The sequence below is a fragment of the Solea solea genome, chromosome 21, assembly GCF_958295425.1.
Source record: "Solea solea chromosome 21, fSolSol10.1, whole genome shotgun sequence".
Classification (NCBI taxonomy): Eukaryota; Metazoa; Chordata; class Actinopteri; order Pleuronectiformes; family Soleidae; genus Solea; species Solea solea.
Window position 1 is genome coordinate 7,837,823 of NC_081154.1, and position 22,733 is coordinate 7,860,555.

Here is a 22,733-nt window from a genome sequence, read left to right on the forward strand (position 1 = left end):
GTACGAGTCTTGAAGTCCGGCATTTAGTGACCAGTCAGCATCTCTAAAGCCAAGCAGTCTAAAGCCTGGGCTTCGACAGCAGAGAGTATAGATCGATTAATGCACGTCCAATTCTATTTAAAATGTACTGGTACATCAACTCAGTGGCTTTGCCTTGCCAAAAGCAGATGGAATATTGGTTTATTATTGCTTTGGATACACAAATGTGTGTATTTTATAGCTTAGAGTCCTAAATAATGATCAAGTGGTGGTTAGGGACTGTATTTTAAAGCCTGCATAATCAAAACTGGGCCTGATTTGAAGTAATAACACTTAGATATAGCAATTTTTATATTTAGAGATGCACTATGGCTGTTTCCTTGCTGATTCTCTTGCTCATTATTTTGACCATTATATGTTTCTCAATGAATTCACTCATTTAACAGAGTTGGATATGCAAATCCGTCCAAGAAAAACCTCTCGACATCTTGTGCAATTTAGTATCTACATAAGACATAAGACGGAGCAAAGGAAAGCAACAAATCCTCCCATTTAAGAAGCAGGAAACTGTAAATTTGTGCCTTTTTCTTTCTTGATAAAAATGACTGAAAAGATTGTTTGAAAAGGCCCTGATTATGCATGAATCCATTCCTCTCTGAAAGCAGGAAACTGTTCAATCAAGACACTTTTAGTCGGCTGTTTTCCTTCCTTCCCAACTCCAACCTTGAGCTCGCATCGAGCTGAGGTTTTTACAGGTTATGCAATTTCATCACAGAATGTGTTGTGCCACACGTTAATCTGGACCTTCTTTTTTTTTGTTTGTTACGTGGGCGAGTGTCTGTTCATTACATAAATGTCCACCCCCCCCCCTCCGCTCCCCGAACGTTCAATGAACGCCCGCTATGCCATTGTCCATGCGTCTGGAATGACCCTTAGCATCAATGATGCCTCATCTGCCGAGGCTGAAGATGAATTTGTTTCAGATTAGACGAGGTGGAGGAGGAGGAGGGGGGGGCGGCTGACAGTCTGGTTGATGGCAAACTCATCCAGCTGCAGGAAAAGGGATTAGAAACACTGTCTCACCCGACCGCCTTGAATGAACCCACGTGACTCGGGCCCTTTTTTTAGAAAATTCACATCAATACCAAAACTAATGGCTCCACCAGAGCATGCATGACACCTGTCAGGCTGATTAAAATGTTAGATTTCCACACCTGAATGCTAGTCTCGGTGTGTTTACAGTGAGCAGGTACATTCAGTGCTACAAGGAACAAGCTTATAGTAATAATAAGTTTGAAACAGAATCCTAACCACAGGACGCAGTTGGCTATGGTTCCTTCGTTTGCCACAAGTGACACTTCACGAGATGACACACTCAGGGGAGGGAAGTGTCACCTTGCATTAAAGCATCTTTTGAAATAACGCCTCTTTGCTTGTCACTCCGTGCGCTAAAGAAAGCTTGGGCGCACGGAGCATTAAGCATTTTGGGCACTCAAAGCCGCAGTGGTATAGATATTAGCAGCCATGCTTCCCCTCCTCTTGCATGTAAGAGCACTATCACGTCTAATAATATCATGAGCAATATGGTAAACTTGGATTTAGATGAGCGGGGACGTGAGAACCACAGGGAAGGGGAGTCAATGATGCTGCAGAGAATCTAAACCGAAAGCCAATGGAGATTATTCTCATTACTTATTGATCTGTTGGTTACTATTTTAAACTGTAAAATGTCATAAAAGAATACATCATATCTCATAGTGCATAAAGCCATGTCTTTAAATATCTTGTTTTGACCAAACAGCAACACAAAACTCAAAGAATTTCCATTTGACTGGTTTCTAGTTAATATATATGTGTCCCATAAAAACAGCTGCCTTTATGGAGAAGTCCACTGGGGAAAAAATAACAAATTACTGCAACTCAAGAGCCGATGAGTCTGTCAGTGTTGTTTGCGAGCTCATATCATTTCCTCGACAGCAGTGCAGTCTTTAATTTGAGGTGTTGACAAATCCAAGTCCAATTTTCACTCTTGATGCTCTGTTTTTGGTCTCCACCGTCTCCTGAGGGAAATAATGCTGCTAATGTTCACCCTCTGCTCTCTGACTGTGTCCATCTGTCGTTTGCTGCTGAGCAGGTATAGCAGTGCATATATATAGTAGATACAGGGTATAGTGGCTTGTTATTATTATTGTGGGTTTGTTTTTTTTTTTACCTCTGAGAAACAGCATCCTGCTGTCGCCAAAAAGGATTTCATGAGATTGTGACAGTGAACCAAACCTGGAAAGATTTGAACAGAGTCCAAAGGCAGAGCTGAGCACACTAACATTTGTCAGGTGAACAGATTTCTGCCTAAATTAATGTTGATGCTCCGCCTCGAATGCAGGAGGTGGAAAAACGCCACGCTTTGCTGACATATGTTGATGCTTCATTCTTCATCTTCCCTCTTCTGTGGGAATCCAGATTTAACAAAAATAACAGTAGAATACTTTCCACATTGTGTGTACGCAGAATATCTGCACACATCGCTCATAAGAATCTGATCTCATGTTTCAAAGCCTCCAGAATTGTGTCATGCTGATGTTCAGGTCAGTGGTGTCATCATCAGGTATTTCATGTAATACTTATTTTTGACCTCAGATTTCCACCTGAAGTCAACCAGGAAATAAGAATATTAAATCGCCACTGATGGGCAACTCCACTGGTGACACAGATAGCTCAATCTAAATGGAAATCTATAGGTAAATTAGTCTTCTCACTTGATTTATAGCGTCAGTCAACATTTTTCCTGAGGAGTTAAAGGTCTCCATCACTATAGTTCCAGGTCTTCTTCAATAGAGCATGATGTCAATTTGATGAATAATGTTCCTGCTTACAGGGAAATAGACGATAAAGCAGGACACTGGTGTGATTGACAGCTAGTATCACCCAAGGGTTGTTTTTCTGTGAAGTATTGGTAGTCGTGGGTTGCAGGTTTTTTGGGGCTTCTTTCTCAGAATAACAAATTCCACTTGTCCCTTTCCCCGTACACAGGGGACAGCAGAGGTTTTCCTGCTTCATGATGGCAACGAGTACCAATCAGAGGTAGTGTAGGTCCATTTTTTTCCCAGCTGGGAACTGTGTGTGCAAAGTTTATCATTATCACAGCTTTACTGTGTATAAAAGGTACTTGGTACAACAGTCTAAAATGTGTTTTATAGTTGTAAATAAACATACAAAGCTGGTTTAAGTCCCTCTTGTGGTCGTTGTGCTGGTCAAGTGTTCTTGTTTTGTTTCTCTCTTGAGATCATTGATCAACATAGGACAGGACCAAATGTGAGTTCAGATTCCTCATTGTTTCCCAAACTTTTCACAATCCCGTAACCTTTCAGACATTTGACCACCAGCCATGTACACCCTGCTACTGCACACTTGTAAAAAAAACATTCCGTCTTGTTTGCAAATCATGTTTTTTTGTTATGTTTTTATAAATATATATATTCTTTGCTTATACCCCACTTTGGAAATCGCTGCTATAGGTGATGCCAGTTGCTCTTTAGATGTGGTCATACATTACAAACTCATTATTATTATTATTATTATTAATAATAATTGGTTGGTGTGTATAATTTACTTTTAATCTATCATTTGGATTAATATTCCGGTCATTTATTTTGTTACAAATCTGGAGGATTCATATGTCACTTCTGTTCCATTGGAAGTCATCTGCAGTGGATCAGATTGAAACAAACCCCTGCTGAACACATGCTGAACTTCACTGACACAGTGGGACCATCTGTCCATCTTAGCTCACAGCCAAATCTGTCAACTCTGAGCTTTTGGCGCTAATTCAGTTGGAAATGGAGGCAAATGTTGACAGCAGGTCCTGCTTCCTATCATGACATCGTCCCCTCGATGGTGACACTGTTTCACGGACTCGTCCTTTAACTAGTTGGCGTGGTTCGCATTGCAGAGGGGATTAAGTGTGGAGCCGCGGATGGGGCCGTTTGCATAATTAACTCCACGCCACGGCGAGGAATTGAGGTTTTTCCTCATTCAGTCGCATCGGATTTAAGAAGCACAGCAACGTGGGCGGCGCGCTGAGGATCTACAGCAACATCACGCAGCTCCACGCACGCAGGCTCCAGAAGCTGGATGTGAAGCTGCGGGGTGTGACGGTGCCTCTCCACAGCGCTGGGTGTCCTGCGGAGTAAAACCATGCGTGTGGGAGAGCAGCGTGTTGAGCAGCGTTGGTCCGCGGCCAGACTGTGACGGTGCGTCAGTGCTGATGGTTGCGCGTCTCGCTCTCTCCAAGGTGGATTCGGTTTCCAAGAGAACTCGTGGGTGTGCGCGAGTAAACATTCGCGAGGAAAGCAAGGGAAGGGACAGCTTTTTATTACGTTTGTGAAAATTAACGTGACCGGACACCAGCCGTGTTATTATCACCTGGACCGCCCGTGCGTGTGGAGACTTGATTGGTGTGCGGCTCCAACTACGCGCCTTTTGCGCTTGACATTTCCAACTGCGGCTCATCTCCGGCTCTGTCACACGTTTTCCCTGTGGTCCGTCCAAACTCCCAGCATAGTCTCGCGTAAGAGGGCTGGTGCAGCTCCAGTGCTGGGGAGGGAAAAGTGACAAGAAGACCTTTAATGACACACACTCATCAACGTTATGTGAACAATAAAGAGCTGGAAATGCGTCGCAAATGCTTCTTTCTGTTGGAGGTAAGCCGTGCGCCTTTCTCATCTCATTGCCTCTGAGTTTTCTCCTTTAATACAAATCGTTTAGTAAAACCATGTGGGTCTGTTTTATTGCGGCTGAGCATAATCTTGATAGGGGGGGGGATTGGACACTATATCATCCCCCAGATATCAGCGCTGCATGCTGACTCTCTCTCTGAATCTCGCAGCTATTCAAAAAAGATAATGTCCATCAGAATCAAATATGAAAATTAATCATTTGATGTCCGAGCAGGACATTAATCCTGACAGGGACACTTGGGGGACCCCCCCCCCCCTCCTCCTCCTTCCCACTGGACCACTCAGAGTATTAAGAACAAACATCTTAGTTCAAAGTGAAGCTGGAGCTGCCAAAGACTTTCGACTTAAAAGATAGAAAAAGCTCATATGAATCTGAAATCTGCGAATCAAAATGCTGATTATTCTTAACTACAACAAAACACGATTTTTAAGTTCACTTATTTCCCACAGTTGTTGGATAAAACAGACCCTAATGATGCTTAGTTTCAGTATTTATTTGTGAGAAAGTAAATAGAGACAAGAGGCAACAATGACAGCTTAATGTTATTCCAATGCCTAAAGAGAATGATTTCATATAATCTCTGTGTGTGTGTGTGTGTGTGTGTGTGAGGAACCCTTGCACTAAGAACAGTACAAAACAAAAAAAACAACAAGAAGACTTTTCTTTAATAAATAACCCTGCTTTTTATTAGTGTACTCCAATGATTACACTAACCAAATCCTGGCATTTCTGTGTAACAAAGAAACAAAGAATTGGTTGTTAATATTATTTGAAAAGCAACATGTCCATTTAAACATGTGAATGTGTTGCATCTTATAGAAATATCCTATCTTACTATCTTACTTCATGTTTTCATACATTTGCATACATTTTCATACAGTCTAAAACCCTGCATACATTATTGTATATTGTGTAAAATTAAGATTTTATCATCAGCATATCCTGAATGACACCTGAAGTTGAATAAAGAGGAATTGAGAGTAAATATAACATTCGATTCAATGCATGTTGAAGTCTCTTATTGGGCCTTAAAATGAGGTTTATATGCAATAATGTCTTAATAATGACTGAGATTTTTCCAAACCTAGTGCATGAGCAGTAATGCTGCTATGATGCGCAAAGGATTGGGAACATTTTTTGGTTGGAGTCTTTTTCTGTTATTATAGAAAGAGATTTACTGATAATGGATTTATTTATTCTTTTTACATTGTTTAATTCTCAACTCCAGCACTGAACAGATGAAGCTCCAACGATGAAATGCGTCGCAAATGAAGGGCATCAGAGGTTTATCCTGCTGCTTGCACCGTGTCTGTCGGCTTTTATCTTTAATTACTGAAACCACAGCTGGTACAGCAGGTTTACACTTCCATGATACCTGCCCTCGCAATTCACTGAGCAGGAAGTCGATGCAGCGAGGCATCGGGAACCCTGTTTGGAAATCTGGGGCACACAGCGTTTCATATGGTGCGACTGTGACTGCACACCGTGTGCACACTGCTTCACGCCACTGTGACCATAAGGTAACACATGTGGTTTTTGACACACACACACACGTCTGATAAGACAATGGAGTGCGTGTGACGATAGGTGAAATGTTTACAGTTGCGGGCGCTGCATTATTGATGGCTTGAAAGAATGTTTTATTTAAGGATGGGAAATGAATCACTGTCTTTATTGGTAATAGCAGCCATGTCCTCAGGGAACGGTCCACACTCAAGGACGGCGTCGCTAAATGTAACCTAGTTTGAGGGAGGTTAGTTTGGAGACAAATACTGAACTGATGGCATTTTACAGTCCCGAACCCCCCTCCCCCCTTTTTTTGCCCTGAAATTGATAACAACGGATGCTGCCTCTGTTCAAACTGCAGTCCAGTGTGTCCACATGCAACGTGAAGTACAGTTCAAACACTGGCTGATGTTGATCAACTGCAGCAGTTTGTTTGGTAGGTGTTTGTGTGTGTGTTTGTGTGTGTCTGTGCAGCAGGAAGCGACTTGGACAGGTATTTTCTATATATGGATGTATGGGTTTTATCCCTGTCACAATCATGCGAGATGAGATATAAGGCTGCAGTGGCAGAGCCTGCCCCACTTCGCCGGCTCCTGCAGATGCTGCCCGAGCAAATGTGTCCTTCCATTTCAGAGCAACAAAGGATCCAATGGGTGGATCCTTTACAGCGCAGCTTATCCTAAGATTCAATTCAGTGCCAGAGGCTAATGTTTAGAAAAGAGATAATGGTTGACTAACATTGGGATCTGAAAAGTGCACAAATGGCTGCGGCCTGTGTTTATGCAGCACACGTCAAAGTGCTTTACTTTACAGTTTTGCAGCTCATCCGTTCACACACATTCATGTTTTTTTTTCTAAAGCCCGGGACACACTCCGGCCGATGCTCAGCGAGCGGCAAGTGACCAACCGCGCCGAAAGCCTCAATCGTCATGTGTCAGGGATTAAGTTGCACTCACATACACGGACACCTGCGTCCAGAAAATGATTTTTCTTACCAGGAGGTGAGTCTGTGTTCATCGCTGAGAATGAATGCAAGAGGAGACTCATTTCGTGGCGGTGCATATAACACTGCATCACTTGCTTATCTTGTCAACTAGTCATCATTCAGGCGCCAGCTCCAGATGGCCATGTTGTGGTTGTATTCATGTCCAAATGTCTGAATTAAATAATAATAATAAGGATCATGAATATGCGCGCGCCCACATGGCGTTGTTGACGTTTGCTTGCTTTGTCGAGACCCTGTCTCCTCTCGTTTTCTGATTGGCCCGGAGCTAAGCAGACGATTACAGAGATCTCCTTTATCAATGGACAACGAGGCCAACGGACAGTTTTACCAGTGTGTGGTTGATCACAACATTTCAATTCATCACCCACTCATTTGTAGACATGGAACAGTATTAGATTACTCTCGTCTTTAAGCCTCACTCGCAGTGTGATACGGGGAAATTGTCGGCGACGCGATCAACTGATTCTCCGCAATTGTTTCCCGTTGGACGACATTTGTCGGGACAGTTCAGACGTAGACCGAGCCTACCTACGGCATGGCAGAACATTCTAGCGGTTTGGTACCATGACTTTTTAAAACCACAGAATGCCTTGGAACTGGTTATTTCTATAAATACGATGCCAGCACAGGAGTGGGAGGAGCCGGGGCTTGAGCCAACCTTCATGTTGAAAGAGGACCTGCTCTATTCTGAGCCAAAGCCGCCCCCTAAAAGTAGATTTAATTGACAAAACATGCACAGGGCTTAGCGATGTGTACCATGTTTTTGCAGCAAGTAAAGTGCACCTGCCTTGACCTGTAGATTGTGTACTCTCGTAGGAAGCCTTCCCTGATTTGGGACCCAATTTATTGGTGGCTGAGTTTAAAGATTGGTGGAGGGCAGCAGAGGTGGAGTGGAAGTAAGGACTTTGTGCCTTCAGTTCACTCAGAGTCACTGCTGTCAAACATTAGGTAAGATAACAAATTATTTTGGAATGCGATCACACCAACATGCCAGTAAGGTAACAATGACTCATGTCAAAACACCTTTGTTCCCCAGTTGTTGTGCTTTTTTTTGTTGTTTTTTTGGATGACCTTCAAACAAACTGAAATATTTATCTCAACCTGTACTGGGAACAATACTAAGAATAGTAATAATAATTAAAAACTCAAAGTCGCTTTAATTAATGAGAAAAGAAAGAAGACGAACACATAAGTTAAAACCATTGACCACTTTTGTTGAAAAAGGTGAGTTTTGAGGAGCGATTTGAACGAGTAGAGGTCACAACAGTCACGGATGGACTTGGACTGGGGGGGTAGTGGATTCCAGAGGGAGGGGGATGCAACAGAGACGGTGCTGTCTCCCCAGGTTCTGTGCTCGGTCCTGGGCGGTTCCACTGTACTGTCACTGAACAAAAAGCTAAATAAAGCTTCTCATATTTCAATCATGCTGGAGACAAACAGAAGCACATGTATAATGTACTTATGTCACATGCAGATACAGACAGAGCTGCCACTGAGCCTCCTACTCATAATTATGTGCGTTATTATTATTATTATTGTTATGTTTTTTTTTGCGTTTATAAAAAAGCAAAGTAAATGCTTAGATTTTGCCATTGCAGACGTCTAAGAAGCCAATATGTAACTTGTTTGCCTTTATATTGCATTTAATAAGAGTCATTTTCACATGTTTCACGGGGAGAGTGATTATAGACCGCAAACGTGCTCCACATTCAGAGCGCCGCATGAGTCGGAGGTTATTTTGTAAATACGTGCATCTTCTGCTCAAGGGCAGAGTCTTTCAACTCAGTTCAGCACAATTTCATGAAGTGTGTGTGTGTGTGTGTGTGTGTGTGTGAGGGAATTAAAGGGAGCATGTTAGATCAACACAGCGACGAGATGTGTGATTCACAGTTTCAGTCTGATCTCTGTTTCTTTTTCTCTGTTTGCAGGTGTGTGTCATCATTAGCCTCCTGCCGTCAGCCTCTTTAGCGGAGTTGACATGTGAAGCTCTGCCCGCGCTGTTAGGGAATTTCTCCTGTAAGTTTACACCCACAGCAGCACGTCTACAGCAGCTCCCACAAAGCGTTTACATTACACTCACTGACAACACCAGTTGATCCGCTGCTGCTCTCGAGATTGCATCGATTTTCAGTCCTTTCCATTCTAACTTGGCAAATACGAAAACGCCAAAGCCCCAGCCCTCGACCGCAACTTCCTCTTCATGGATATTGGCAAACTGTCATTGTCATTATTATTCAGTTTTGTCCCTGGATCTCTATAGTACGTGTTTAATAAACATGTTAAACACACCCAGTGACAACACACACTCAATTACTTTCCTCTTATGATATATCATAAACATGTCCAAGCTTGTTGGGCCGCACAATACATCGAGAAAAAAAAGACTTTAATCGCAATATCAACATACGCAATTATGTACGTAGTTCAGAGACTGCTTGAACTTTATTAAATGTTTTTGTTTATGAAATTGTTGTTTTTGTTTTCACTTCATAAAGGGTCTTTCTGTATGGCGTTTGCATGTTCTCTCCATGTGTGCGTGGGTTTTCTCAGCATCCCACTGTCTTTTAATTAACACACAGAGGTTAATTAGACACGGATTTACGGATTTTTTCCTTCTAAATCCTCTTGAGTTGTTTAAGAAATATAGCCTGACCCTCGGGGGCACGTCTACATTCGTATTCACAGCTACCGTCCTGATATCGCCCCAGGGAAAGGCTGTCACCAGTGTTTACCGTTGCCCTATAATGCCCACCCTTTGTCACTAGTTGTTTTTGTTTTCATTTTATGACTGCCTTTCTGCATGTTTGCATGTTCTGCCAGTGTGCGCGTGGGTTCTCCAGTTTCCTTCCACAGTCTAAAAAAACACACAGAGGTTAATTAGACGCTTGAAATGAACTGTGTACCGCGTCTTTCGCCCCATGTCAGCTGGGATTGGTTGACCCTCCTGTGGAGGACAAAGCCAAGCTACTTGATGGGCAAAGAAATGAGAATATAATTGATTAGAGCAGTAGTTTTCAAACCTTTTTATATCAAGTAATACCTGAGAAAATATTTAGCTCTTAAAGTAACACCATTATCACATTAAACGTTAAAATACAGTGGTGTAAATAGGTTGAGCAAAGTTACAAAGCTACAGACTTTTCACAGGAGGCAGATTTATTCCCCAATAAGATCATGTGCTCGCTCATCCTCCTCCTCCTCACATACTGTATACTTCACACACTGGTATGGTTCAAAATGTAATTTCATCAATTCAGGAGTAGCAGGAAATGTTGAAAGGGTCTGTTAAAATGTAAATCTTGTTGTTGGGAGGGGGAAATAATGTAATGAATTAGTTTTATGTGTGTGTAAAGCACTCACTGCCTGGGATTATGTTTGCAGCAAAGCACAAAGCAGGAAGATACTGTACACTGTCGATATTAACAAGTGTTTGTTTGTCACTAATCATGTTGTCACTGTTGTATTCAGCAATGTTATTGCATGTTATCTCTCTATTGTGCGGCCTTGTCGGTTAGCTCTTATGTCATGACAATGCTATGTGTTAATGGGATTACACTGTGACGATGTGGACCTGCCTCGTTGCTGACAGCATAAAATGTGCCTCAGGTTGTTTTCATTACTGGAGGAGGCGTCAGTTTATTATTTTTAGTCACTCAAGGGTCGCAAAAACAACTAGGAAGGTAAATACTGATACTAATGTTTAACCAGTGGATCATGGTGCTGCGGTTAAAGTGGAGGGGGGGGGGACTACCGTACATGGTTGAAGTTGGGGAAAAGATAAAGAGTTCAAAATGAGTTAAAAACAACAACATGTGTGATGGTTGGAGACAGGATGAGAACAGCTGTGTCCAGAGTTGAAGCCAGATTTGTGGTTTTATAACAACACACGTCTGTTTTCGTTGCTGCCAGAAAAGCTTCACAGTTCTCACAGCCACTGGAGGTCTTCGTCAGAAAAGTGTAAATACACTGTATGTAGTTTTAGACGTCTGGATAAATGACCACAGCTGGCTTCAAAGTAATCACTCAAACAGCAATTGCTTGAATAAATCTTTTTTTTTTTTTAACGTTAGAATCAAGTGTGAAGTTTTGCCCTGGAGATCGTTCTTATTTCCGGATATTTTCATCTAAATCCTCTTGAGTTGTTTAAGCAATATAGCCTGACCCTCGGGGGCACGTCTACATTCGTATTCACAGCTACCGTCCTGATATTGCTCCAGGGAAAGCCTGTCGCCAGTGTTTACCGTTGCCCTATAATGCCCACCCTTTGTCGCCGATAAGCTGGATCTAATTAGATTTTCATAGCTTCTTTTAAATGCCGGGCAAACAGAGATTCAGTGTATTGATGGAACTCTCCCCTCTCTCTCCCCTCGCTCTCTCTCCCTCTCTCTGGATTGCAGTACAGGCCCTGGCTGCCTCCTGGCACCTAAGTCTGATCAATACCACAGGTCAATGGAGCGGTGAGTTGCATCTGCCTCTTTTCATAATGCGTGAAACTGATTCCCTATGCAGCGTTACCCCCACGAGCAGGACGTTTGATATGAACTCCGATTACTGGGCCCAACATCAAAGACGAGAACAATGCTGCAAATAGACTTGGTGTTGTGCCACAAGAGACGGCGTTCAGCCCCGACACAGCGAAGCACAGTTATGCAAAGCAAAGTGCAGGAGAAATCATTAAAGCTCGCGTGCACAAACAAGCGACTCAGCGCCACAATTCACTGCCAAGATCATTGAGGCATTGCTAGAATTCCAGCATGGCTAAATGTAGTCCTCAGCCATGTCAGGAATGTTACGTGTCTGATGCTCCTCTTTACCCCCAATTCAGGCTCCGGACTCTACTGTGACATCTCGATCGATGGCATCGGCACCTGCTGGCCCAGGAGCAGCACGGGCCAGATGGTGTCGCGACCCTGTCCGGAGAGTTTGAACGGTGTCAAGTACAACACAACCAGTAAGTAACAACGCTCTCCGCCTTCCAACCGTAATAGATTATGAAGGAAGGGATTTCATTTCATTTCAGTGAGAAACACACAAAACTACTGTCCCGAAATCTCGCTTTTGTCCTCAAACAAGTGACGCGGTTAAAGGGAAATGTTCCCGAGCCTCATCAACACAGAGTCATTTATGTCTCTGCAGAGAAACTGCTTCATGTTCCTGCTCTGACACTGAACTATTGTTGAACTCCTGTGCTCACCAGTTTCTTTAGAAGGTCAAACTCCTCACCTGATTGCTACAGCAAAATGATGTGCACTGCCAATTACACTGTCCGTTGCTCTTTTTTGTAAAGAAAAGAATAAACAGAACAGAAGACCAAAAGGAATTCCACAAAGGTAAAAATTAATATTTTATGAGTGTTTTGAGAAATGCTCGGCAGAGTGGCTCTGGGGACGGCAGTGCCTGTTAGTGCCAGCAACTATTGGAGGGATTGCAAAGAAATTCTGTGCAGACATCCATGTTCTCCTCTGGTGGTGAATACTACTGAGATTGTCTTGAAGTGAAGCGTCTTCAAACGCTGTTTGGATCGCTGTGATGTTGCCGCGTGGCACCACCGTCTTTAGTTTACGATTAGGCCGCCGCACCGTGTTTCTAGCCCCAGCCTCGCTCGTTACCCTCTGACACTGGGTTACCGTCGCCGTGGAGAAGCAGGGGGGGGGCACGGGCGAAGAAGCTAATTGGGGCCCCTGTAACCTGTCAGGCCCACACTTCTTCCCATTTGACTGCAGCAGGCTTCAATAGTGAGGGGCTCGTTACTGCCACTGGTCAGTCAAGGTCATGGCTCAGGCTGGTCAGCGTGTTTTCAGAGGTGAGACCTTTTCTCCCCGATCCTCCCACCAGTCAGAAGGGGCCCCATTAAGGGGGTTTTGCTGGAGTAGTGGTGAGCTCCATATTAGTGAGGTTTAAGGGGCTAATCGGGCCAGCTTTTGGGGGGCCCACTTGTTATTTATGTTTTGTTTGGGGGCCTCAGAAGTGACGCTTTATGACACTACTCTTTAATAGGTCACATTAAGGGGGTTAGGATGTAAACGTCGGTGAAAATATACCCTTATCTTAGTGGCTCCAAGCATTTGCCTGGTATGCCTGTCCTCTGTCTATAAAATATGTTTTATTTTAAACAATGAATGGGAACGACGCTGACTGATAACATGAAACATAACATGAGAGTTTCGTATAAACAGCCAGAGACATGAACTCTGTTTTTCTTCAGACTCAAATGTAGATTGGGTTTTGTCTTAAAAAGAGTCATGTTTAATTCGTGTAACTAATATGGTGAAACTTTCATAACGTAACATCTGTACTGTGAGAATAAAACGGAGATTGCAATTACCCTGAAACGTGCTGTAAAGCGTCAAACTCCTATATGCGAGTCATGTTTAATTCACATTTTAATTAAGACAATGAATAGGAAGGAGTTTTATAATGATATCCAATTATTGCATGGGAAGGTATTCAAACATTTTCTTTTCCTGGCGGTGATTTCCAATCTTAACAAAGATCTGTAGCCTGTGATGTGTATCTACTGTATGTGGGGCATGGTGAAGGTAACACAAACACTCCCATGGGATACACTGTAAACACAATTAAGCAAATTTATGAGATTAAAGCAAATGTGTTTCTTGGTAATTTTGAGTCCAAAACACCCACAGGATCCTCATCAGCCACGAAAGAGAAAAAGAGAGAGAAAGAGAAACTGGATGTAATTTAGCTGCAGCTCACCGGTAATTTGACACTGCGAGGTTCATTTCACCTTCAGGATTACCATAATCTCTGTTCAGGCACCCAAGAGCTTTGCCCATCAGCAAAGAACAATAGCTCTGGACACAAGATGGTGACGTTTTTCGGTACATGAAAATTTAAGGCTGATTCAATCACATTGAATATTTAAGTCCTCTATAGCCCCTTTTCTACTAGTGCTACTCGACTCGGCACGGCACGGCACGGCACGGCCGATACTATGTGTGACATCAGCAGACTGCCGTCCACTGATTGATCAGAGAGTGTCGTAACAGGAAGAGGCACGAGCAAGACTTCCGACACAAGAATCAAGCCGAACGATGCCGAACTGTAGATGAGTTAAAAAGACTTAAAAATGATGAAAACTGGCGCTAATCTCCAACAATTAAGCCAAAGAAATGCCTAAAAATCTCGATATTTAACAGAGGAGTCTGGTGTCATGAAGGAAGTACTGACATCATCTTTTAAATTAGCTGATTCTAACGATTCAGCTACACTAAAAACACCTGCTCTACGAGTCACTAGTCACTAGTTTGTGTGTGTCGCGTGTAAAACTGTAGCCGTGCTGTGGTGACTCCGCCCACATTGAGGAGGTACTATATTGTAATGGACAACCAACCAAACCTTGTACAGGCGAGGTGCGGCAAACTGGGAACATATGATAGCCTTACTGGGTCGTGAGTCATGTATGACAAATGCAGCATATTAGTATGAATTTATTATAAGTCATTGCTGAATAGTGAGTTTTCACCAGTGAGGTCAGAGAAGTCAAAAGAAAAGCGTGTATGAGCCACTCGATACACTCCGTACATTTGATTTGAGAGGCAGGTGACCTCCGTGACCTCACATGTTCTCACCGGACATCGATTCAGACACCGCTAATTCTCATTTTGATTCAGGGGGTTTATGCTCATTAAACTGCAGCTTATATTGGATCACTGCTGGGTCAGGACTCACAGATGGGTCGTGGGAGATTCGAGTACAATGGGAAATATCTGCTTTACCTATTCATTACAACATTAGGTGTTTAGAGTGTTCTCTGCCCAGTCAGAATCGTGCGGTGAACAAGAAGTGGGCGGCGCCACTTCCCTTCACACTGATATATCTCAACAAATACTGGATGAATCGCCGTTAAATTTGGTTCAGTCATTTGTTTCCCTCGAGACGAATTTGAATAATTCATTAATCCCTCCCTTTTTCTTTTACTACTCTAGGAAAGATTGCATATAATCTCCTGTCTCCCAGATTGATCATTACATTTGGAGTTGATTTGTAATGGTCCACCTGCCGCTCATTTGTCAGTCAGTTGCTCTCGCGAGTGCTGCTGCAGCGCTTGCTTTTTGCGCCGCGCCGACCATGAACACAGCTTTCAGCCCGGTTGACCCTCATGATTGGCTCCTGCTGGACTATGATTTTCTTGTGGTTAGCTTTTAACTTTTGTGAACTTTCTCATATTTTTTTCATATTTTTTCAGTCATTAGAGGTTTACTTACTTTATAGCAGTGTTTCCCCAATCCTGGTTCCTCTGTGTCCGCTGCCCTGCATGTTTCAGGTGTGTCCCTGCTCCAACACACCTGATTCAAATGAATGGCTCGTTAACAGCCTGTTAACGAGCCCTTCATTTGAATCAGGTGTGTTGGAGCTAAGCCTGTTAACGAGCCCTTCATTTGAATCAGGTGTGTTGGAGCAGGGAAACATCACCATACAGGCTCTTGTGCATCATATACAGTTGTATTTCCTGTCCTTGTGTATTCCCAGATTAACCACACCTTATCTCACCGCCCCCTATCGATAGCGCCTCCGCTCCCTCCTCTGTCGTTGCCAGTTTCTACGTCACTGGGTGACTGACCCCGCTTTAAAGCCGAGAGTCGCTGTCTCACTTGATTGCTTCCTGTGTCTGTCTGACTCGTGCGTCTGGGTTGTTCACCCCTGTGATCTGTGACTGATGGATTAGAGAGGAGGCCCCTGTATATAAAGAAACCTTGAACGCGGTCTCGCCGGAAAGTCTGTCACGCCACGACAAAGTGACAATCAAGTATTTAGAAGGACTAAAAAGGGAGAAAAAAATAAAATAAAAATGATAGTAGCTATCATTTTTATTTAATTTTTTTCTCACTTTTTAGTCCTTTTTAGTCACTTTTTAAAGACAATTATTTAGAGCAAAGCAGCTGCGCGTCAGATGTCGTTTTGTATGTTTGTGCAGGACGTGAGTGTCTGTGGTTTCACCTCAGCTGAACAAACACTTTATAAATATAATCCCTTAACGTCTGCCTCTTCATTTCTTCACATTCCAACGACGAGATGAGAGGAACTCGTTTAGGCCACAAGCACGTCGAGGTTTTTTTACAAGTGGAAAAACCAGAATCAGAAAAAAAGACGCTCTTCGCTCATTTACTGCTGAGAGATTGGATGCTTTGCCTCGAGTGACAATATGTTTTTTTTCTTTTTTTTTTGGTCTAAGCCAAAGTAATCAAAGAATTTCGATAAAGCACTTAACAGACGGAGTCTAATTAGTTTTGCTCCATTTCATGAGTAAATATTTTGAAGCCGAGTTTGTCAGGCTCAAAAGAAAAAGCACTCTCTGCTTTTTAAAGAGAGGAAACATTTGTGATATGAACTGGTAAGTGAACAACAATCTTAATTTACATATACACCATGTACCTTGTATTATGTCTTTTTTTACTGCGGCTGTAATGATGTGGTGATTCTATGTGTAGTGTGTTTTAATTCTATTTAATTACCTAAGTAATGTTTTTGTTGAGAGGAACACATGGTGGGATCAAATTAAAAAGAAACTCCGTGTGAATCAATACACAAAGCACATGATGGTAAGAAGAATATTTAGACTTGAGGATGAAACAGATAAATCCCAAAGACCAACACGACAAATAATACTTATAGTATTAGAAACAAATGGCTTTAGGTGAAGACGAGGGCAGAGTACGGAGGCTAGAGTGGGCACTTAAGAGCTGGAGTGGATGTATCTGCTGTCCTCACACCCACAGGGAGATTACTGCAGGGTTCAGCTGCACGAGTAAGAGCGTCTCAACTTGCAAAGCTGAAGACAAATCCACTGAAGGATTCACGGACAAGTTAACTGATCTTAAATTCCGACTCTAAAAAGTTATTTATGTCCCCGCTGCTGTTTCGGGAAACAAAAAGGCTGTGGACTAACCACACAGTGGACAGGTGGCCGTGTAAGGGACACCTGTAACGTCTACAATTCAATTCAGTTCATCTTTATTTATCAGGGCCAAAGCAGTGAGACATAGAGTGCATCTGATGTACTGCACATAGAGTGTATTTGCTAGTTTGCAACTCCTGTCCTTGGCTGGGCTTTTCAGAAATAAAGAGAGTATCACATGTACAGTAAAAGCGACACTAATATAAGACATATTTCTCATATGCACAGACACACACACACACACTCGTACACCTCATACCGGTCCAACCTTGTTTTGTTTTCTGCCAGTTCTTGACCTTTACAGTGGAAGTTTTGAACTCTTTTATCAGTTTTATTTCATCAGGTGTTGAATTCCATATGTGACTTCCTTTTGATGGAGAAAGCCGATTGCCCGAATATGGTTCTGCGGTGTTGGTATTTTACAGTCGGCTCTAGCCCCAGTGGGCTCTGGTGCTGACACGTTTGAAAATTAGTTTTTACAAAGCAGAGATCAATGAAGCTTTCAAAACTCAACACTATTTTTATCTAGACTTTTCAGAGCTTGATTGACGATAATGAACCTTATCTATGTTTTATTGTAGAAGGAGCCGCTTGGGCCCAAACTGTCCAAAAACAAACCAAAAATAAACACTGTCAGTGTTGACAGTTATTTTGACCAATGTCAGTTGATTAGTTGACAGAAAACGGGATTATTTCACATATCTCAGATAAAACATTCCGTTTGTTTATAACCTTATATTGATGTATATCCTGCTACAGTATGATTGAACAAAGTTTGATCTTGCTTATACCCAGATTGTGTCTTGCTTTTAAAGCTCCAGTGTGTAACTTCTGTTTCCAAAGCAACTCATTTGACTATTGTATGGACATGTACTTACATTTACTGTAGTGTTTCTTTATTATTATTATCATTATCGTTAAAATTATTATTATTGTTATCATCATTATTATTATTATTTCTAGTATTATTATTATTATTATTATTATTGTCATTATTGTTATGATTATTAACAATAATGATCAACACTTTCATGTGGTCCAGCTCAGCCACATGTCGGTGTGGTTGTGAGGTTTGAACCCTGGCCCTGCCTTAATAGCCGGATAATAAAACAGTCCCATAAATCAGAGTGCCAGATTTCTAAACTTAGATCTTTGACTTAAGTTACTGAGTCATAAATAGCAGTGAGTTTACATGATTTTCCCCCCCCCCTCTATTTCATCACAACATTACTGATTTTATCAAGATAAATAAACTCCAGGCCAAAGTTTTAACCCCCGCACAACCAGAATCCACTAAAAAAAACCTTTCATCAGACCTCAAATACATTCAGAGCCAATGTTGGCACCGGGTCCGCAGCTGGAGCGGTGTCACTGCAGGAGATTTGGAAAACCCTGATCTCCAGTGGTAGCTGACATACCTTACTTAGGATAGGATGGATTATTGTAGAAGCGATGGTGTTTATTCAGCCTCTAAATCAGCACATGCACGAGATTAAGAGGCGTGCAACCATTGCCCTTTTTTATGTGCTTATAAACGGTCAATTTTGAGACTTTTAGAGGCAAGGTCACTCGCTAATAGTTCTAGGAACAGTTGTACAACTGGAGCAGAAATGCTCTTGCGCAAATGTATTCTCCCCATTACCGAGCTGTTCATCATACATACAACTAAAAGCCATAAAAAAAACCTGCTTCACTTTAACTCCAGGAATATCAGCAGCAGAATAAACATCAAATATCTGTCTGTCTGGCCTTTTTCAAGAAAGAAAAAAAGATTAAAACTTGAATCTCTTATAAGACTAAAATGATTAGTTTGACGCCGCACCACGTTTTCAAGAACGGTCATGTGTTTTCCACGAAGCAATCGGCAACCTTTGAGTGTCACGTCAGATTACGTATTTAATCTAATCACGGACGCGACTTTCATGTCCAAAAATGAACGTCTAACCCTTTATCCTTAGAGGAGTAGTTTGACATTTTGGGGAACAGGCTTATGCACTCACTGGATCTTTAAAAGCATCTCTCCGTATAAAACTTTAAGGTTTAAGGACAAACAACACAACGGTGGGGGATGAAGAGCTCAGAGAAAGAGAGAATGGTCAGAAACGAATGATTGGAAAACATCCAGGTCTGTCGTTTAAAAATTCAGGATGCAATTAAGTTAATCTGTCATCCTGAATCTGTAAAAATTCAGGATGCAATTAAGTTAATCTGTCTGCCGGAGACTTATCGGCGGGAGCGACAGATACGAGTGATACAAGCTCCTCGATATCTCTGCGGCTCTCGGACCGAAGCAGCGTGTTGCCAAACAAATATGCACAGAGGAGAAGACAGATGTCCAGACTGTGTTGTCCAGACCACTGATTCATGACATGTGCCTGCCTGTGGTGCTGCTGTCAACCCCCCCTACCCCCCCTACCCCCCCCCCCCCCCCCCACCCCACCACCCCACCTGCGGGTTTGTGACTCAGCCTCAGTCGTAAGTGTCTTGTACGTCTCGCCACACCCACAAACCCCCCCCCCCCCCCCTTTGTAGCCAAGCTTAACTTTCCCTTAATGGTCCCCAGAGGGATATGTGTTTGTAGATGTGTGTGTGGGGCAGCGTCTTAAGTTTGTCTGTGTGGAAACCCATTTCTCTGCGAGGAAGAGGAGCAGGAGGGAGGAGGAGGCCACGGGTTTTATTTAGAGTGTAGTGCTGGCCGGTCATCAGGGTGACGGAGCCTTCGCCCCGGCTCCACCCTCCTGCTCACTCACAGAGAACGCAGTGCATCTTCCTTTTTTTTTTTTTTTTGCTGATTGAGCATGGGCGCGGTAGAGCATGTGCCGCTTATGACTTCATGAATCCATGTGAGCGTGAAGATGGGGGACATCAAATATTAAAGAGGCGAAAGGGGGAGATCTGAGCATGATGTGATGAGCAGCATTTTGTGTCAGGGTACTTCTTGTGTTTTTTGGGTAAAACTTTGACGTTCTTAATAATAGTAATAATAGCAATAATAATAATAATAATAATAATAACGTGTTGTAGAAAATGCACATTGACAAAGAGATACCTCATTGTCAATGTACCTCATTACGTCCGCACGACGCGGATTTATTATCATGTCTCCGACTTGTCTCGTATGATTTGGTGTGAAGACAAGTGAGGAAATGGAAAATGTGTTGCTGTTTGCAGGCAGCGCGTTCATCCATCACTGCAGCCGCTCATAAAAGGTGCAGCAGAGTAAAAGAAACAAATGTCCCCTTGTTCCTGTGCAAGGTTTTTTGCTGTTTTCGGATGAGGAAGATCTATTACAACATCATGTGCTATCAAACATGGCTAAATAGAGGTTGTTGTTTTTTCCTCTGCCCCAGAATCGCGATATTTCTACTAGGTTGATGGATAGAATCTATTAATCAGTGTTATCTGCAATCCAGGGTTCTGAAAATTTATATTTTTAGTCTCCCTCTTTTCATGTTGATGCAGCATTTGACTTTATTTGATTATTACAGCGTTTGGTTCAGTGAGTCAGCAAAGCTAAAAACACTTTTGTTTTCTACATGGACTGAACATATTTCTTTATTATCAGCAGGAACAACTAAATGTTTTGTGTGCTAAATGTGCTTTGATTTTGGATTTATCAGTCATGGGCTAATGGAGCGTTCGATTTTGGTTTAAGGAGGGAAACTATTGTTACTGCTGAATATGTGTATCACTGCACTAAATCACAACTGCAATCCAAATTGAATGGACACATAATAAATCAAATCGTGTCAAGGGGCCCTAATGTCTTTCATTTCAATATGGGACAGATTTTATCCACATAACCCTGTCGTTGTTGTGTGTGTGTTTTTAAGCACTTACTAATAGATAAGCAGAGGATCCTTTTCTCTGTTGACTTCGCTTCAAAACAGACTGCACACAGTAAACCTCGGAGACGTCTCCTCATTCAGTGCCAAACGAGAGGGGAGCCAGAACATGGAGCCAGCATGAGAGCTGGCTTCACTCCCCTCAGTGCCCTGAAGACCACTCTCCAGTACATTTCTCTCTTCTTCTTTTTTTTTGCCAGGGCAGCATGCTTTGAGATCACACGTGAAACTGTGAAACCGGAACATTTGCCGTTTTGTTTTTTTTTGTAAAGAAAATGTGGAAACTGCTTCCCTTTTAAGACTTTAATAGTTAATTTCTCTGGCTGGAGCCGAGAGGGAAGAGAGTTGTTTGTGGTGGAGCCCCAGTATTCAGGCACCCACTTAAAAGTATTAAAATTTAAAGACGACCAATGAATGATAAAAGTGTCTTCTGACTCTTAAATAATGGTAAATATAATTTTAAGTGTAACATTAGACGGTCCTTCCTGCATTCATTTAAAAGCATAATCCGATTGATTGGATGGATGAATTAGAGCTGAAACAATTACTCGTCAACTATTTTGATAGTCGATTCATCCGTTTGAAGCTTTTTTTTCATGATGAAAACTAGATTTCTGAGTGTTTCAGCTTCTTAAATGTGAATATTTTCTTCATTTCTTCTTTGCTCCGTAGAACAAAGAAATCATTAGAAGTGAATCATTTTGGTTTGTGGACCAAAAAATGATTTCCAGGTTTAACAAACACTGATCAACATTTCTTTTAACGTTTTCTGACAATTCATGGAATAAATGATTACTCGATTAATCGAGAAAATAATCGACAGATTAATCGGTTATGAGCGGATGAGGAGGAATAGTGATTTAAAGAAATCATATGGACAGACTTTGTAGTAGGAAATTTGATTTCTAAAGCACAGTTGCTGGACCACTGTGTTATCTCTCCCAACAAAAGGGTGTCAAAAAAGTGGGCCGGCCGGGTGCAGATCGGGTTCAGCCTTCCCCACCTTTGATGCAAATAAATGGGTAAAAGTACTGAACTGAAGTGTGTGGTAGAAACGGGGCTTTTCTTGTGCCCTCTCTCTCTCGTGTCTACTTGTTTTTTTAATCTCAGATCATAACTATTTAAGTACTGACTGTGGGGATGTGTAATAAGGGTAAAATAAATATTGAAACAACAGAGCCAGAAACCTTTGGGGTTTGTTCTTATGTCATGATAACAATAATGATAATAATAATGATAATAATGTGTCATTTTCTTTCCTGCTGATGCTGCTGTTAATTACAGAGGCGGGAGCTTCTTAGCCGCAGCCATTGATCTGACGTGTTGATGTGTTAAACACGTGTGACTAAATGTGGGTCAGCGCGTTTGCTCGTGCGGGGCGTGCAATTACAGCTATACATTTCTGCTCTGTTGTGGTCTTTCCTTTTTTTTTAACCCCGCAGAGAAATCCCTCTGTTCAGTCATGGTTGTTACTAAGCTGTGTGTTTGCAGTGTGAGGAAATGAAATGAAAAGAGGATCATATAGCCAGAGGAGCTTGGAGGGTTGCCATGTGTTCCATCCACATATATGTCGAGCTCCTGTTTCCAAGGGGAGGATTTAGCACCTGGCACACGCCGGCCGCCATTTTTAACACACATTCAGGAACGGAACAATGGCCAGCCGTCACCAATCAGAGATTAAAATGAATATGGTGCAGAAGGAAATCTACCTTGAGCACTGCGATGCCCCAAATACAAACGTGTC

General features: G+C 42.3%; 1 protein-coding gene across 2 annotated transcripts in view; it reads left to right on the plus strand.

Annotated features, from left to right (window-relative positions):
* The first annotated feature begins 3,787 nt into the window (after window positions 1-3,787).
* LOC131448821 (corticotropin-releasing factor receptor 1-like) overlaps window positions 3,788-22,733 on the plus strand; it is a 55,507-nt gene continuing 36,561 nt past the window's right edge. Inside the window, exons 1-4 of one of the 2 annotated variants that reach the window (XM_058621603.1) lie at window positions 3,788-4,679; window positions 9,157-9,244; window positions 11,626-11,685; window positions 12,054-12,179. In XM_058621603.1, the coding sequence (XP_058477586.1) occupies window positions 4,605-4,679; window positions 9,157-9,244; window positions 11,626-11,685; window positions 12,054-12,179 (349 nt within the window). In that variant the 5' untranslated portion in view covers window positions 3,788-4,604. The remainder of the gene's footprint in view (window positions 4,680-9,156; window positions 9,245-11,625; window positions 11,686-12,053; window positions 12,180-22,733) is intronic. The other variant, XM_058621604.1, reaches the window with a different exon arrangement.